The sequence below is a fragment of the Hyperolius riggenbachi genome, chromosome 1 (assembly GCF_040937935.1).
Source record: "Hyperolius riggenbachi isolate aHypRig1 chromosome 1, aHypRig1.pri, whole genome shotgun sequence".
Classification (NCBI taxonomy): Eukaryota; Metazoa; Chordata; class Amphibia; order Anura; family Hyperoliidae; genus Hyperolius; species Hyperolius riggenbachi.
In genome coordinates, this window is record NC_090646.1 from 409,472,095 (window position 1) to 409,490,599 (window position 18,505).

The 18,505-nt window shown below is 46.7% G+C and overlaps 1 protein-coding gene across 1 annotated transcript in view; it reads left to right on the forward strand.

Annotated features, from left to right (window-relative positions):
• Positions 1-18,505, forward strand: part of PUM3 (pumilio RNA binding family member 3) — a 124,384-nt gene that overhangs the window by 5,893 nt on the left and 99,986 nt on the right. The window contains exons 2-5 of the mRNA XM_068235746.1: positions 1,479-1,568; positions 3,477-3,674; positions 4,765-4,900; positions 17,798-17,873. Coding sequence (XP_068091847.1) covers positions 1,484-1,568; positions 3,477-3,674; positions 4,765-4,900; positions 17,798-17,873 — 495 coding nt within the window. The 5' untranslated portion in view covers positions 1,479-1,483. The remainder of the gene's footprint in view (positions 1-1,478; positions 1,569-3,476; positions 3,675-4,764; positions 4,901-17,797; positions 17,874-18,505) is intronic.

The following is an 18,505-nucleotide window of genomic DNA, read 5'->3' on the forward strand; positions in this document are numbered from 1 at the left end:
TTATTTTTATGAGGCGTTTTGCTAGCGTTTTGCGGATTGCTGCTGCGGTTTTCAGTATAGTAGATTTCATATATTGTTACAGTAAAGCTGTTACTGAACAGCTTCTGTAACAAAAACGCCTGCAAAACCGCTCTGAAGTGCCGTTTTTCAGAGCGGTTTGCGTTTTTCCTATACTTAACATTGAGGCAGAAACGCATCCGAAATCCAAAAAATGCCTCACCCAGGCATTTTTCGTTTCTGCAAAACGCCTGCCGCTCTGGTGTGCACCACCCCATTGAGATACATTGACCAAGCAGATCCGCAGCCGCAAGCGGATCTGAAAACGCCCAAAAAGCCGCTCGGTGTGCACCAGCCCTTAGAGAGTTTAGCCTGTTTAATTCCCCCTCATCTGTATCTAATCACAAGAGTAATTTGATCCCTCAGCTGTCAGCAGGCTGCCTCGGCAGAGCAGCTGATTTGTAAACACAGGATGTTAACCCTGTGTCTACTTCCATGAAAGAAGGAAGCAGATTCCCTGCAGATTTATTGCAGGATATGTATCAGAAATGTTTTTCTTTAAAGGGAACCTTAACTGAACGGGGGGGGGTAAAGAGTTTCACTTACCTGGGGCTATTACCAAGCCCCCTGCAGCAGTCCTGTGCCCTCGGAGCCGCTCTGGAATCCTCCTGGTCCCCCGCTGTCACTTATTTTCGTTTTTGCCGACTCACCAGTCGGCCGGCCACCATGCGTATAATTGGACGCATTCCCTTCTGCAATTAGCGCTGTTGCGGACCGCAACGCGTACAAAGATACACGTTGCCACATATCTACGCGTGCGGAATGCGGCAACGCGTATTGTTAAACGCATGCAGCACTAATTGCAGTAGGGAATGCGTCCAATAATACGCATGGCGGCCGGCCGACTGGTGAGTCGTCAAAAACAAAACTAAGTGACAGCGGGGAACCAGGAGGATTCCAGAGCGGCTCCGAGGGCACAGGACTGCTGCAGGGGGCTTGGTAATAGCCCCAGGTAAGTGAAACTCTTTACCCCCCCGTTCAGTTAAGGTTCCCTTTAAAGCTTATTATGCTGTTGCTTATCTTTTAGAGCAGAGAGGAAGTTCTTAGTTCAGGTCCATTTTAAGTGGACTTTATTTTGGATCTACCTGAAATGTGAAATCTGGACGTAAAAGTGGAACTATCACCTTGTATTAATCTGAGTGCAGTGGGTTCAGACGGAGAAATGCAGAGCATGCTGTGCATTACCTGGGCATCGTGGGTGTTTACAGTGGCCATGAAGCATATTTCATTGTACTGTATGTATGCTTCACTGTATAGTCACTCTGCACATCTAACTTGCTATGTGACTTACTGGTAACTCATTATGCACAGTGTGCAAGGATTTTTACAGCTCCAGTGTCCTAATTTCCAAGTATGAAAGTTGTGACTGTTTGCAATAATTATTTCTCTAATTATCTCACGTGTCCTTTATTTTTCTATAGTTACGATGGAAGCCAAAGGCAAGAAACAGTCCAAAACAAGACAGGTGCCACAGACTAAATCCCCCAAGAGTGGTGCATTTAAGAAAAAAGGTGAGTCTGTTTTTTGTATGTTTACTTCAGTGTTATTAGCAATATTCCTGATTAGCTGTTAGGTAATCATTAGCTTTTCAAATTTGGTTAGCCATGTGCAAAGTTCCAGTTCAGTCCACACTAATCCCAGTAATTGCAGATCAAAAAACCCTAAAAACTGTCAAGTTTAAAATTTCCATCACATTTATAATCCAAAGCTATTGAAATCTGTGGCAACATCCCTGCACTGACCAAGGGCTTGTTCACACCTAGGGCGATTTCGTGATTTTTTTTTTTTTTTAAGAGCTGGCGATTTCAGAAATTGCCTTAAAAATGCTTGTGCAATGATTCCCTATGAGAGAGTTCACGCCAAAGCGCTGCCTTTACCATTTTCTGGGCAATTTGCCTATATTGGAAGGTATAGGGAAATTGCAAAGCCCTTGATTATATTTATTCATTTCTGGGTACAAGAGTTCACTTCCTGACTGACATCAGGAAGTGAAATAAAAAAATCCCTCTGCAAAAGAGCTTAAAAAGTTATTTATACAGCGCAGGGAAAATCGCAAAAAAATTGCTCAGCGCTTGAAAAAGCACTGGCGATTTATAATGTGAACATAGCCTTACTGATTTCAGAAGAATCTTCACTGATATTAGTGAATTGATACAGGACTGCTGTGTAATACCCCCAACTGTCTTGATTTTGCCAGGACAGTCCCATTTGTGCAGCATCCTGGGGCACTGCATTAATGTCCCAGGACTCCTAGCTGATCACATGCACAGCAACAGCACACCACGAGATGTGCCGGGGGGTCCCTGAGAATCCACATTTTCTCTGCAGGTTTGAAACCCCATGTTCCTACCACAACGAAGCCTCTGTTATGTAAGGGGGCTTCAGTGGCCCAGTAAAGATGCTCCCCTCATTACTTAAATTTGAAGTGGAATATCTCTACAACCATGCAATCTACAGATCTCAGATTTGAGGGGTAAGGAGGGGACCCCAGTGCCGCTTTCATGTCATTGGTTTGAGATAGGATTGTATATTACTGTATATCTTGAGAACCAGCAGTGCTGGGGGGTCTGTAGGAGGCATGGTTGCAGAGATATTCAACTTCAAATGTATTGAATCAGGGGTGCATCTTTACTGGGCAGAGGAAATTTCCCCCCCCCCCCACTCCATACATAGCTGAGGCTTCAATAGGGGAGGCCCGTACCTCTGTAGGCTTACAGTCTATGGGGGGGGGGGGGGGATATAAAATATCCAAGCCTACAGGGTGGGCATGAGTCTAATCTCGATTACCCAAGCCTACAAGCCTACAGCATGTGCATGACTGTAGGGTTGATTACTCAAGCCTACAGGGTGGGCATGAGTGTAGGGTTATTACCCAAGCCTACAGGGTGGGCATGAGTGTAGGGTTATTACCCAAGCCTACAGAGTGGGCATGAGTGTAGGGTTATTACCCAAGCCAACAGGGTGGGCATGAGTGTAGGATTTTTACCCAAGTCTACAGGGTGGGCATGAGTGTAGGGTTATTACCCAAGCCTACAGCGTGGGCATGAGTGTAGGGTTATTACCCAAGCCTACAGCGTGGGCATGAGTGTAGGGTTATTACCCAAGCCTACAGCGTGGACATGCGTGTAGGGTTATTACCCAAGCCTACAGGGTGGGCATGTGTAGTTATTACCCAAGCCTACAGGGTGGGCATGAATTTAGGGTTGATCACCTAAGCCTACAGAGTGGGCAGAGTCTAGACTTGAGGTACTACAGAGTTCTGCATCTCATGTTCACCTTCTTGGATGAAAGCCACATTTGAGTAATTACATCTTATTGTTTCCTGAGTTTTTTGAGCTTTAGTTAGTCTGGTTTATGGTCCTCTCTTATGGGCATGTAATAAGTTATTGGCTAATATATTTACTTTTTTCACTCTTTAGCACTTGGTTCCCCAAAGAATCATGGCAAAGGGAAGAGCCCAAAAGGCCACGTGAAGCCAAACAAATTTGAAAAAGGCAAGAAGATGGCAATACAAAAAGGAGGCAAAGCTGGTGTGAAACAGTTTGCAGCAAAGAATACAAGGCAGGGTGATGGTTTCACAAAGAAGAGGAAACGACCAGCAGAGGACAAAGAGGGCAGTAAGTATGCCAAGAAAGAACAGGCGCAAGACTGTTCAGAGAAATATGCCAAAAACAGATGGATTACTTTTTATTATTTTTTAATCCCATGACATTAAAATAACTACTCAGTAAACTACTATTGTCTTATAAATGTGATTAGTAAAAGTTATTTCTCAGAACACAAAATGAGTCATGTCTGTCATGTCTGTGATGCCTGACTGTGACCTTTGACTAGCTGGCCATCTGTTATCAGCTGACACTAGAGCAGTGTTTCTCAACATTATTTTGGTATGCACCTTTTTTGAATGTCTGTGCTCCCCAACTGGCCCTTGATATAGTAGAGATGATCTCAAGTACCCCTTGACACAGATATAATTGATAGCACTACACCATTATTGTCTCTAACAAGTTTCCTAGCATTTACTATTGTTTTTAATTGGCTAAAATACTAATTTGGTGTTGTTTACATAGGATTATCATTTTCTAAAACTCTAAATTTGTTATACTTAGTCAACTACATCAAGCCGAATAACCCCCTGGACCCATCAGAATGACCCCCTGGGGTACATGTATCACTAGTTAAGAAACTAGGCACTCACTGCTTGTGAAATTAAAGAGGAACGGTAGTGAAAATAACAATAAAATTTATTTTTTTCTACAATATACATTTCTAGATTACTTAGTCAGTGTTTGTCCCATGTAAAATCTTTCTTCTCTCTGATTTATATGCTGAAATTTCATTGGTGGTGACATCATTAGTTCTGACAGTTGACCTGTGTGGAATGTTTCTTACTGAGGCAGGGGTCACACTTGTTGGCTTTCGTGCGCGTTTTCTGCACAGAAAAACTGTTTTCAACTGAGAACTCATGTTAATCAATAAGCAAGGTCACACTTGAATGCAGATTTCGCACGCAGAAAAAAAACTGACATCTTGCGCAATTTGTCAGTTTTCTCTATAAATTACATTAGCTGTTGTAAGGTAGAGGTCACACTTGTCTTTCAGTTTTCTGAAAAGTGTAGAAACTGAAAGACAAATGTGACCCCTGCCAGACTGCCAGGACCGTAGTTTAACCACAATATCAGCCATACAGAACTGACTTTTTTGTAGGTTCTGAAGCCAAGAAGCCAAAATGGGAGGAATTCAAGAAAAAGAAGAAAGAGCTTAAACAGACTAGGCAAAGCAATGAAAAGAACAACTATGACATCATGGCAAAATCAAAGCAGATTTGGGAGAATATTAGGAGGTAAGTGAACATCCCTTTTCTAATTTAAACTTGAATGCTTATTGTAAAGGGCTTTTAACCACCCTGGCGTTCTGATTAAATCGCCAGGGTGGCTGCGGGAGGGTTTTTTTTAAATAAAAAAAAAACTATTTCATGCAGCCAACTGAAAGTTGGCTGCATGAAAGCCCACTAGAGGGCGCTCCGGAGGCGATCTTCCGATCGCCTCCGGCGCCCAGAATAAACAAGGAAGGCCGCAATGAGCGGCCTTCCTTGTTTTGCTTATATCGTCGCCATAGCGACGAGCGGAGTGACGTCATCGACGTCAGCCGACGTCCTGACGTCAGCCGCCTCCGATCCAGCCCTTAGCGCTGGCCGGAACTTTTTGTTCCGGCTACGCTGGGCTCAGGCGGCTGGGGGGACCCTCTTTCGCCGCTGCTCGCGGCGAATCGCCGCAGAGCGGCGGCGATCAGGCAGCACACGCGGCTGGCAAAGTGCCGGCTGCGTGTGCTGCTTTTTATTTCATTAAAATCGGCCCAGCAGGGCCTGAGCGGCAGCCGCTGGCGGTGTTGGACGAGCTGAGCTCGTCCAGACCGCTCAGCTGGTTAAAGGACTTCTGATGCAAGAAGGATTAAACAGATTTTACTCACCTGGGGCTTCTTCCTGCCCTTAGCAGCAGTCTCAGTCCCTCGTCGCAGCCCTGATCCTCCGTGTTGTCCCACTGGCCGCTGGTAAAGATCGCTACCCCACTAGCGTGTCGGCTCATGTGCGCCTGCGCATGCATTCGTTCCCATGCACAACTACTGCACAGTACGCACCAGATGATGTAGACGCGCAGGCACAAATGCAGGCACAAAAGAGCCTGCGGGGTAACGATTTTTGCTGGTGGTCAGCGGGACAAAGCCAGGGCTGCGTGGAGGGACCAAGACTGCTGCTAAGAATACCGCGAATAGAGACGTCAAAACAATAAAATTCTCTAAAAAAAAAAAAAAAATTTAAAACTCAGAGGCAGGGGTGGACTTACCTCCTTGAAGCAGACACACAGACTGTCAAATTCAAAAAAGACAAATTTATTGACATACAATGTTGCAACGCATTTTACAGGTGTGATCCTGCTTCCTCAGGCGATTAAAATGGAGAGTATATAACAGCATAGGGTCTAGGTTACACCAAGTGTCTCTGCTGCTAAGGGCTGGAAGAAGCCCCAGGTGAGTAAAAATCTGTTTAAACCTTCTTGCATTGGAAGTCCTTTAAACAAGACCTCCAGTCGAAGGTTACAACAGTTAGTAACTCTATACAGATCCATCTAAAAAGGAATACTATTTAAGCTATTTTACTAGAAATGACTTGAATTGTTAGATTTCCTATATCCCTTACACACCATCTGAAGTTCAAATGAAAGGATAATCATAGCTCTGGCAGCTGCTGAGCTACCTGCCTGCAGCGTGCTGGAGGGTGTATTGTTTGCCTAATGGTGCATATTAATTAATTTAAAAAAATTATATATATCTTATACAGAGATACTTAGTTTTTCCTTTCTAAACCAGAAAAATAGTTTGACTTGAGTATAATTTTATCCCAAGAGGTGGCGCTCAAGGTGCATAGGTAGATTTTTACATATATTCAGTACACAGGAAATAATAGCAATGCAACACAATGAGTCCTTATAAGTTGAAAAAAAAGTCCCCAATCACTTCCTGATAATTCCAGTTCAAAGATTGATTAGACCATTTCCAGCAGGATCAGTATCAAGGGCATTGACCACCACCAGCACCCTTTTGTGTGCCACTCACCAGATTCACTGACCACCAGGTCAGTATAAGCCTTGGGATAGTTCCCAGGTCGTCCCCCACCTCTCCGACCAGACTAGTATTCCACTTTACTCCCAGAGGGTTCTTCAATGCCAATCACCTCAAAGAAAGCTCCACATAGTGTGATACCGTATAAAATGTAGGTTTATTTAAAAAACATATGCACTCACATGCTCCATAGGATAAAAACGCCTAGAGTTTTATAAACGGGCTCTCCCCCGTATAGATGGCCAGGGCTGGCAGGCTGCAGATCCGCTAGGCTCTCTCCCACCACCGCCGTGCGCTCGGTGTGCAAGGATTCCCTTCCGCGTTCCGCCTCGCCGCCTCCACGCCACTCCGTAAAACTTCAGTCCCGCTTCCGCATCAAGCTACGCTCCGCGGAAGCGGGACTGAAGTTTTACGGAGTGGCGGCGGCGAGGCGGAACGCGGAAGGGAATCCTTGCACACCGAGTGCACGGCGGTGGTGGGAGAGAGCCCAGCGGATCTGCAGCCTGCCAGCCCTGGCCATCTATACGGGGGAGAGCCCGTTTATAAAACTCTAGGCGTTTTTATCCTATGGAGCATGTGAGTGCATATGTTTTTTAAATAAACCTACATTTTATACGGTATCACACTATGTGGAGCTTTCTTTGAGGTGATTGGCATTGAAGAACCCTCTGGGAGTAAAGTGGAATACTAGTCTGGTCGGAGAGGTGGGGGACGACCTGGGAACTATCCCAAGGCTTATACTGACCTGGTGGTCAGTGAATCTGGTGAGTGGCACACAAAAGGGTGCTGGTGGTGGTCAATGCCCTTGATACTGATCCTGCTGGAAATGGTCTAATCAATCTTTGAACTGGAATTATCAGGAAGTGATTGGGGACTTTTTTTTTTCAACTTATAAGGACTCATTGTGTTGCATTGCTATTATTTCCTGTGTACTGAATATATGTAAAAAATTTTCCTGTCACTGGAGCCCTTGTGGCTGACCGCACTTAGCCTTCTAAACGGTGCCAGCGCACAGATCGTGCGAACTCTGGTCGCAGTCAATGCGCAGGAACCGTTAAGAATTAGCCGCAGACAACTCAGAAGGGAGCCTGTGAGACACGGGTAATTACAACGTCACCTACTGGTTCAGAGTAAACTGCCACCACCGCGGTTACTATGGGACCGTGGGGCCCACTAACTGACTGACTAGTCCTGCGAATAAAACGGTTAAACACACGATATTCTGTCTAGCCAACAACAAACAAACAGTAGCGTATCTTCAGAGACCCGGGATCATTTCTGTGTGTGCTGATAAGCAGGGTAGCGGAAAGTGAATGACTTGGAGAAAGTCGTTTATTCACGCAATATAAATAATTAATATATACAGACAATTATTAAAAATCACAATTATTAAGACAGTAATAGCCAGTATGAAAAATAAAAGAAGGGAGAAAAATACTTAGTTCCTGGAAAGATGTCCTTATTGTGGGAAGAATCATAAAGTTCTTGGTTTCAAAGTCCAGAGTTCAGAGTTCAGACCAGGTGGATGCCAGCATATCCTCAAGCTGGCATCTGATGAGTGCAAGATGGTTCAGTGTGGAGGACACGGAGTTTGGGTCCTCAGCCATTCTTATGCCCCTGCTTCAGTAGGAGGGAGTGAGGGCTGGGAGCCATACACCCCCTTCAAAGATGAGATGAGCCCTCCCCTTGTACTGGGGCTAGAAATCATATCTACCCATATATGGGCTCTATCTCACAGAACCGTACAGGTCAGGGCAGATTTATTAACATTTTCAGGTCTGTCTCGATTTACCCAGCGCCCTGATACCAGACATGAGGGGTAGGACCCCTGTGGTATCATCAGGGCCTTTTCAAACTGCCTAACTGGCAGTCCTTACCTCAGAATGTTCTGAAACTTCCTCAGAACCAGCACCGGGGCTCATGCTACACTTCCCCCACGTTTGGTGAAGCTGCCATCTCAGGAACCCCAGAAATATGACAGATCTGGGGAAGTTATGGATTTGCTATGAGACTCAGGTTATTCCCAGGCAAAGGCTCTTTGAAGTTTGGAGCAGCCAGCGAGGTGTCGCCTCCCCTGCTGGGAATGAGCCAGTGGGTCTGGCTTTTAGCCCAACTAGATTGCTCCTGCCATGGTGCTTGTCACCTTATACCTGATGGATGGGCCATCAGCACAGCTTGAAGCCAGGGACTCTCTGGGGCAGATTAGGCTCAGGCTCATTAGCATATCAAAAGAGCCAGCCAGCCTTTGGAATGGTGCTCTCTTTGCTAAGAAAAGGACTTCAGCTGTCCCTACACACTCAACCCAGATTGTATCGTTTTGAAGCGCAATCGATGCAGGGATCGAGTGCGATCGTTCTTTTCTTCACGGGCGGTTCCAGGACGCGCCTGCGTCCCCGCAATCGTCCGTGACAGCCCTCCCCCTTGTCCGTGGCTTAGCCACTCATCCGCAAGATGTGTGGCGGCGCCGCTAACCTGGCTGACGGGCCTCGAGTTGCCGGTACGGCGGGAAAACCTATTGGAGCCTGTGGCTCGGTTCCCCTGGACCGGTCGCAGTCTGCTACCCTCAGGGTTGACCCAACATGGACCGTTCTGGACAGGGCGTTTGCGCCACTGCAGTCGGACGTGGTGTCTGCCGGGACTGCTGACAACGGGCAGTGGGTTGGTTAGGTCAACAGCCAGCCCACGCAGGGTTCCCCTGCTGAGTGGCTGTGGACCTAAGGGAACCCCGCGGGAATCCCTGGACCTTCCCAGCTCCTGACAGACGGCACATGCCCTGCAGTAGTTGGCTACATCCCTGTTCATCCGGGGCCAATAAAACTGTTTCCGAATACCGGCGAGTGTCTTGCGGACACCCGAGTGCCCTGTCAGAGGATTACCATGTGCGGATTTCAGCACATGTCCCCTGAACGCACTCGGGACCACAAGCCACTTGGTATCCGCGTGGGATCTACCTGTAGGGGGCTGTACAGACTCACTGTACAGTCTCCCACCTTCCCAGTACACCTTGAAAGCGGCCCCGTCTGCGAGGGGCTCAGCGGCTTGCTGCCTGAGCACCTCCAGGCTCGGGTCACTTTGTAGTGCGGCTGAGAATATGGCGCTGTCAGTTTCAGCCAACTGGCTCATGTCACACGAGGCCAGCGGCTGAAAGGTCTCATCCCTGCGGTCAGAGGAGGGGGAGGAGGCCGGAACCCCCTCCACCTGTTCTGAGCTCGGGTTCTGAGCAGTGCAGCTGCGCGGTACTGCTAGCACAGATACACTGTCAGAATGGCACAGACGGGCATTACTCAAATCATCATTGCATGCAGTAATGACATTGACAGGTATAGACATTTTTTCATTACAGACAGGTTGTACAAGAAACTCAGGTACAGTTACAGCATCATCACAACAGACAGTCTGTACCTCAAACTCAGGTGCCTTTGAAGCAGGCACTATTGAACCTGGTACCCTTGAACTGGGCACATTCAACCCACCTCCCCCTGGTGCTCCCCCAAGTGTATAAAGTACCTGGTGGTGGGTGGAGAGTCCGTCTCCTTCCGTGAGCGACAAGGCGGTCGTGGCAGGTTTATAGTAGGACACAAGCTTGCCCAAATCAGTCCCCAGCAACACAGGGACTGGGAGATCCTTCATAACCCCAACAACCCTTTCTTGGATTCCTAATCCCCAATCAAGCTTCACTGTCGCGTGGGCTATGTGAAAAAGGGTGCCCTCTACTCCAGTAAGGGCAAGGGATCGGCTGGAGCTGATGCTCTCCTTTGGCACAAGGTGTGAGTGAACTAACGTGATGTCAGCTCCGGTGTCTCGAAATCCGGTGACAACTTTGCCGTTCACTCTAACAAGTTGCTGCTGGTTGGTTCGGTCGCGGATTTCCTTTCCGCGGGCAAACAGGACAAAATCTGATGATCCCGGCTGTGGTTCGCTGGCGGGTTGCCTCTGCTGTGGGTGAGGTACAGGTGATGCAGATGATCCAGGTGCTGGTGGTGTCTGTCTCCGCTCCGGACAGTCGAATTTCATGTGTCCGGGCTGGCGGCAGTAGTGACAGGTGACCTCTCCAGGCGCTGCAGGCCTGGGTGCAGCAGCTGCGCTGGGTGGCCTCTGTGGCGGACGGCTCACAGGGGCAGGAGAGTCTGCCAGAGTATTGGGCTGACCTCCTCTCCAGCTGGATGGGGCAGTTCTGCGGGTATCAGCCACCCGGGTAGTTGCAAAAGTCTCAGCAAGGTCTGCAGCGACAGTTGCTGAAGCCGGCTTGCGTTCTAGCACAAATTGTCGTACATCAGCAGGGCAAATGTTCAGAAATTGTTCCAGGACTATCAAGTCCTCCAGGACATCATAAGACCCTTTGGTGAGGCCTAGAGTCCACTGCCGGAGTGTGGTGAGCAAGCTGCTGGCCACATCTCGGTACGAATCAGAAGGCTTTTTCTGCCAGGCCCTGAACTTTTTCCGATAGGCTTCTGGCGTCAGCTGGTACTTAGTAATGATAGCGTCTTTTATAGCAGCATAATCATTATCCTTCTCCGCAGGCAATTCTGCGAAGGCATCAAGCGCTTTGTAGCGCAGCAAAGGTGTCAGATGTCTGGCCCACTGGTCTTGGGACAGCCGATACTGACGGCATGCTTTTTCAAAAGACCGCAAAAACAAGTCAATGTCTGTGTCTTTTTCAATATTAGCAAATTTAAACTTTGCACTTACGGGTGCTGCAGCTCCTTCAGCAGGGAGGCTGGGCGGTGAACTCCGGCTGGCCTGTTGCACTTTTGCCATGTTTAGCTCATGCTGTCGTTGGCATTCCCGCTCAGCGGCATCCCTCTCCGCGTGGCGTTCTGCAGCAGCAGCAGCCTTGCGTTCTGCAGATTGGCGTTCCCGCTCCTCGCGGGCTTCCATGTACTGCATGTACTTGTCCAGGTCAGTCTCCATCAGCTTTTGTAATGCCTGCTGCATTACCGGGTCAGCACCCCTGGACAGTCCAGTACTGGCCAGTTCCGGGCGAGTATTTTCAGAAACTTTGGGGTTGGGGTCCACACTGACATTCTCCTGCGTAACTGTTGATGCAGGGCCCTCAGGATGCACAACCTCTGTACGGTCAGGAGTCTCAGTCTCTGGTTCCCCTTGCCTTGAGTCAGATGGGTCAGCGTCTACCTCAGCAGACACATCCAGCTCCTGCAGTTGCTGGGTATCCCATTGAAACAATTCCGTTATTAGGTCCCCTTGTTTCTTGCGGCCGACATCAATGCCTCTCTCTTGGCAAAGATTTTGCAGGTCCGCCAGGCACATTTTCTTGTAGTTCCCGGACATTTCCACGCCAAATAAAATAAAACTTTTGGGGAGGGGTACTGGCTACACAGTCTCTCTGTATATATAAAAAATATATTGCCTTCCAGCTACACCAACGAATTAGTTCGTTTCTCGATAGCGCTAGCGCTATCGCAGATACTTTCAGCACAACACAGGTCCCAACCGCTGCCTAACACTGTCACTGGAGCCCTTGTGGCTGACCGCACTTGGCCTTCTAAACGGTGCCAGCGCACAGATCGTGCGAACTCTGGTCGCAGTCAATGCGCAGGAACCGTTAAGAATTAGCCGCAGACAACTCAGAAGGGAGCCTGTGAGACACGGGTAATTACAACGTCACCTACTGGTTCAGAGTAAACTGCCACCACCGCGGTTACTATGGGACCGTGGGGCCCACTAACTGACTGACTAATCCTGCGAATAAAACGGTTAAACACACGATATTCTGTCTAGCCAACAACAAACAAACAGTAGCGTATCTTCAGAGACCCGGGATCATTTGTGTGTGCTGATAAGCAGGGTAGCGGAAAGTGAATGACTTGGAGAAAGTCGTTTATTCACGCAATATAAATAATTAATATATACAGACAATTATTAAAAATCACAATTATTAAGACAGTAATAGCCAGTATGAAAAATAAAAGAAGGGAGAAAAATACTTAGTTCCTGGAAAGATGTCCTTATTGTGGGAAGAATCATAAAGTTCTTGGTTTCAAAGTCCAGAGTTCAGAGTTCAGACCAGGTGGATGCCAGCATATCCTCAAGCTGGCATCTGATGAGTGCAAGATGGTTCAGTGTGGAGGACACTGAGTTTGGGTCCTCAGCCATTCTTATGCCCCTGCTTCAGTAGGAGGGAGTGAGGGCGGGGAGCCATACACCCCCTTCAAAGATGAGATGAGCCCTCCCCTTGTACTGGGGCTAGAAATCATATCTACCCATATATGGGCTCTATCTCACAGAACCGTACAGGTCAGGGCAGATTTATTAACATTTTCAGGTCTGTCTCGATTTACCCAGCGCCCTGATACCAGACATGAGGGGTGGGACCCCTGTGGTATCATCAGGGCCTTTTCAAACTGCCTAACTGGCAGTCCTTACCTCAGAATGTTCTGAAACTTCCTCAGAACCAGCACCGAGGCTCATGCTACACTTCCCCCACGTTTGGTGAAGCTGCCATCTCAGGAACCCCAGAAATATGACAGATCTGGGAAGTTATGGATTTGCTATGAGACTCAGGTTATTCCCAGGCAAAGGCTCTTTGAAGTTTGGAGCAGCCAGCGAGGTGTCGCCTCCCCTGCTGGGAATGAGCCAGTGGGTCTGGCTTTTAGCCCAACTAGATTGCTCCTGCCATGGTGCTTGTCACCTTATACCTGATGGATGGGCCATCAGCACAGCTTGAAGCCAGGGACTCTCTGGGGCAGATTAGGCTCAGGCTCATTAGCATATCAAAAGAGCCAGCCAGCCTTTGGAATGGTGCTCTCTTTGCTAAGAAAAGGACTTCAGCTGTCCCTACACACTCAACCCAGATTGTATCGTTTTGAAGCGCAATCGATGCAGGGATCGAGTGCGATCGTTCTTTTCTTCACGGGCGGTTCCAGGACGCGCCTGCGTCCCTGCAATCGTCCGTGACACTACCTATGCACCTTGAGCGCCACCTCTTGGGATAAAACTGTTATTGATTAAGAGGAGGCGAACAGGTGTCATCATAATACCTCACTGTGAGCGCTACCTCTTGGGTCTTATGACTTGAGCAGTGTTCTCCCCAGAATTTTTTTCCAGCCGGGTGGCATGAAAAAGTAGCCGGGTGGGGAGCGACCAGGGGAATGAAGGGCCAGCGCAAAAAAATGGGTGTTACCATGCAACTGAATGTGGGCGTGGCTTATGCTGAGCTATGAGCTCCTCTGAGGAAAGTCAGTGGCATGACTATGCACTCTGTAAAGTGCTGCAGAAGATGTCAGTGCTATATAAATACATAATAATAATATGGTAGGGACATTAGACTATGACTATCGGTAGGGATTAGAGTGTGAGCTCCTCTGGGGACAGTCAGGTGGGGGGGGGGCGAGGCGGAGGATTCGGATGATTCCTGAGAGATTTCAAGCTGAAATCAATCGGGAATCAACCTGGAGTGTATGGGTACCCAACAGATCTCTCTCTAATCAGATTTGATCAGAGAGAGATTTGTCTCTTGATTGAATCTGCCCATCATCGCTAGATGTATGGGCACCTTTACTTTAGCAGGTCAGCATTAGGACCCTGCAGTCTCAACTCTGAAAGCCCCAGGTCCTTATCAGTTCTGCCAGGAGGGGGGTAGGGAGAAGTTCTGGCTTAATGGCTTTACAGCTGTCTCCCTGGCTGCTTCCAGAGAACAGTTTTACAATGGAGGGGGTGAGGGGGACAGCGGGGCTGCTCTCACACAAACTCACACAGGAGCTGCAGGCACACAACATTCCTCTCCAGAATCCCATTCCCCCACCCGCAGCTTCACTCACTGACTGGCTTTCTGACGATCCTGGGAACTCAGCGGCTGCCTGATGAGGATGTAAATGTCCCGCCCAGTCCAGTCCATGCTAATTCAGTGACTGTACGAGCTCAACGAGATCTCGTACACTGAGGAGCAGGAGCAGAACAGCATTGGCTTCACTATTCACAGGCACGTGCTGTCAGCCGGCGGGGATTTATGACGCAGAGGAGCAGAACAGTCCGGACTTCAATTACAGCCACGTGTTGGCAGCCGGGCGGGGGTGTAACCTTACCCGGGCGGCGCGCCCACCTATTTGACTCTGGGGAGAACACTGTTGAGTATAAACCTAGGGTGGAAACCCAGGCAGCTACTTCTAACATCTCCATATTGCTTCTCTGGTGGTCTAGTACTCCCCCTCCCCCATATAGCATTCCCTGGTGTCGAGTGTTTTTCCCTCCCCTATACAGTGTACCTGTTGTCTAGTGGTCCCCCTCCCTTTTGCCCATACAGTGTTGCCTGGTATCTAATGGTTTCCCCTCCCTCCCTCATACAGTTGGCCTGGCATTCCCTCCCTCTCCATTAGCATGTTTTTTTCCTGGTGTCTAGTGGCAGCCTACTCTCACTGTTTGCGTCCCCTTGCAGAGTGTCCTGGGAGTGGAAGTGATGGAAAAGCATCTTACCCGATCCAGGGCTGGACAGATACAGGACTTCTTTTGTCTTCCTTCTTGTTGGGTTCAGCCTCTAGAGCTTTGCAAGGAAGGGAGGTCGGGCGGGAAACACAAGATATGGGAGAGGTAGAGGACAACAGGTACACTGTATAGGAGAGGGGACCAGTAGACAACCAGGTATTGTGACCCAAGTATAACCTGAGATTTTGCACTGGGAAGTGTTTTAGAATAAAAAAATGTGGGTTTATACTCAAGTACTTATACTGTATATGGTATACTTTGGTTGTCATGATCGGATTAGTACAGAGGCTAATATGTAAAAGACTAGAGAGGCCGGATATTCTTCTAAGAACTTTTCTCTTTCTGGATGAGTTGTTGTTCAATCCTTTGAGCAAGTTTGTCAGTGTTTTCTCTTTTGGGAACACTCACTATTCTGGCTAAACTTATTCATTTGGAGATACTATCTCTCAATGTTTTCCTATAAAATCAGAGTAAGGACTTTGCAATCCCAGGCAGACTGATATATTTAAAAATTATTTTCTTTCTCATCACTTTTTCTGATTTCTTTTGGTACTTGTGTAGCTGAAAAGCTGTAAAATTAGGCTACTTTCACTACAGGGAATCCCCGACTTAAAAACACCTGACATACGAACGACCCGCCAATATAAACGACCCGATGCAATGTTGGGGACTCCCTGTCCTGTTCTTCCCCAGCACTTGTCTCACCTGCTCTGGGCTCCTCCACATGATGAGCAACCTCTTTTCACTCTCATAACTCTCCTTAGTGCTGACTTCTCCTGCATGTCGCATGTAATGACGCGATCAGGAGAAGCTGGTACTTGGGGGAACAGTGAGCATTAGAAGAGGTCTGCTTATTGCTACAGGTGCCTGAGCAGGTGAGACTAGCTCTGCTCCTTAAAGTGCATCTAAACTCTGAGGAATATGGATGTTTCCTTTTAAACCATACCAGTTGCCTGGCAGTCCTGCTGATCTCTTTGGCTGCAGTAGTGGCTGAATCGCACACCTGAAACAAGCTTGCAGCTAATTCAGTCTGACTTCAGTCAGGGCACCTGATCTGCTGCATGCTTGTTCAGGGTCTGTGGCTAAATGTATAAAGCCCCATCTACACAATACGATTCTTTGTGCGATTTGATTACGATTCTATTTACGATCCGATTAAATCCGACATGTCTGATCGGGATTCGATTCAATTCGATTTGCCATTGCAAAACAATGGCAAATCGAATTGAATCGAATCCCGATCGGACATGTTGGATTTAATCGGATCGTAAATAGAATCGTAATCGAATCGCACAAAGAATCGTATCGTGTAGATGGGGCTTTAGAGACACGAGCAGCAGGAGAGTCAGGCAACTTATTATTTAAAAGGAAAAATCCATATCCTTCTCAGTTTAGTTTCACTTTAAAGTACAGGTACTACCATGCATATAAGATTAGTATTTGTCCCAGAGTTAAATACCCTTTAAATTACTTTTTCCACTACATGCATTTTGATCATTTTTCAAAACACATGGGGTTTTCACCATGCTGTAAATTGTGGAGTGCCGTTTCCACTACTACAATTAAATTTTTCCTTTAAAGAGAATCTGTATTGTTAAAATCGCACAAAAGTAAACATACCAGTGCGTTAGGGGACATCTCCTATTACCCTCTGTAACAATTTCGCCGCTCCTCGACACATTAAAAGTGGTTAAAAACAGTTTTAAAAAGTTTGTTTATAAACAAACAAAATGGCCACCAAAACAGGAAGTAGGTTGATGTACAGTATGTCCACACATATAAAATACATTCATACACAAGCAGGCTGTATACACCCTTCCTTTTGAATCTCAAGAGATCATTTGTGTGTTTCTTTCCCCCTGCAGCTATCTTCCACTGAAGTGTCAGGCTGTTTCTTCTTGCAGAGTGCAGACAGCTCTGCCTGTATGTAATTCCTCAGTATGTGAAAGCCCAGCCAGCTCAGAGGAGGATTTATCCAGCTTGTAAAAGATAATAGAGCAGAGAGAAGCTGCACTAATCTAAATAATACACAGGCAGTGTGCAGAGAGGGGCCTGGAGGGGGGAGATGCATCACAGAACCACAACACTGAAGAACTTGGCAGCCTTCCAGAGCAGGCTGACAAGTCTGACAAGAGAGAGATAAGTTGATTTATTACAGAGATGGTGATAGTAGAACGTGCTGCAGTAAGCCAGAACACATTAGAATAGCTTTTGGAACTTGTAGGATGATAAAAAACAGGATGCAATTTTTGTTACGGAGTCTCTTTAACACTCAGCAAGACAGCAGTTGTCCTCATATTTGCATATAGGTGTGATAATGGTGACATACTCATATTTTGATACGTTAATCTAATGATTAAAACTCTAAAAATGTTCTCTGGACCCTCCCCCCATCTTAAGGCATACCCCAGAAAGTTGGCTATAGTCCCCTGGGGTATAATTTATACTACTGCAAGCAGATATTTTTTTGTTTCCTGTTTATATTATTTGTTGACCTTTTTACCTCTTAATGTCTTTAATGGTTGACTCAATTTTATTATTTGAAATATTTGTTACCATTTCTTTGATGCCTTCCTTTTTTTTTTTTTTTTATCACTTTGCTGTACTCCTGAACTAAAAATCGAAAAATTCAATAACCTTTTTGAAACACAAAACTCTAAAAATGTTGCCTGTATGTTTCTAGAAAGGACTGTGATGCCACTAAGAGGGCCAAGTTAATGGATGAGCTTGAGAAGCTGCTGCGGGGGAACGTGAAAAGCGTGAGTGACTCTGATTGATTGGTCTGTGGCCACTCAGACCACAGAACATGATGCTCCCAATACGCATGTTCAAACCTTAAATGCTTTTATATAGCAGATAATCAATATGAGCTGCTTTATTCTTGTGGATCATAAGTCAGTTTAATTAGATTGCATAGCAGGTCAATAAGTATTACATTTAAATACGCTTTAGGCTTCCCTTGAGACTCCATAATTGCAGTGTATCGGAAAGCAATAAGTATTGCTGTACATATATGTGAACAAATACAGAAATGATGATGTTTGTTTCTCATTCATTATTATTATTTACCCTGAATGTTGAAAGAACTGTTGTTACTTTTACTATAGCATTTGCTTAAACATTTTTTATTTCTTTTAATTGTGTGGTCTGTCCTATTTAGCAAATCTATACAGTCAAGTTTCTAAGCTTACTGTATATTGCTGTAATGTGGCACCATTATTAAAACTTGCCCACTGATTTATTTTCGAGGAGTGCATAATAGCATTGGTGTTTACCATAATTGGTCTGTAATCGTTGTGCAGACTATAGGAAACTCTCATTCTCCAGGCATGTATAGCTGATCACCAGAATGCCAGCTGTGTACATCTCCTGCATTGCCATGTGACCTTTC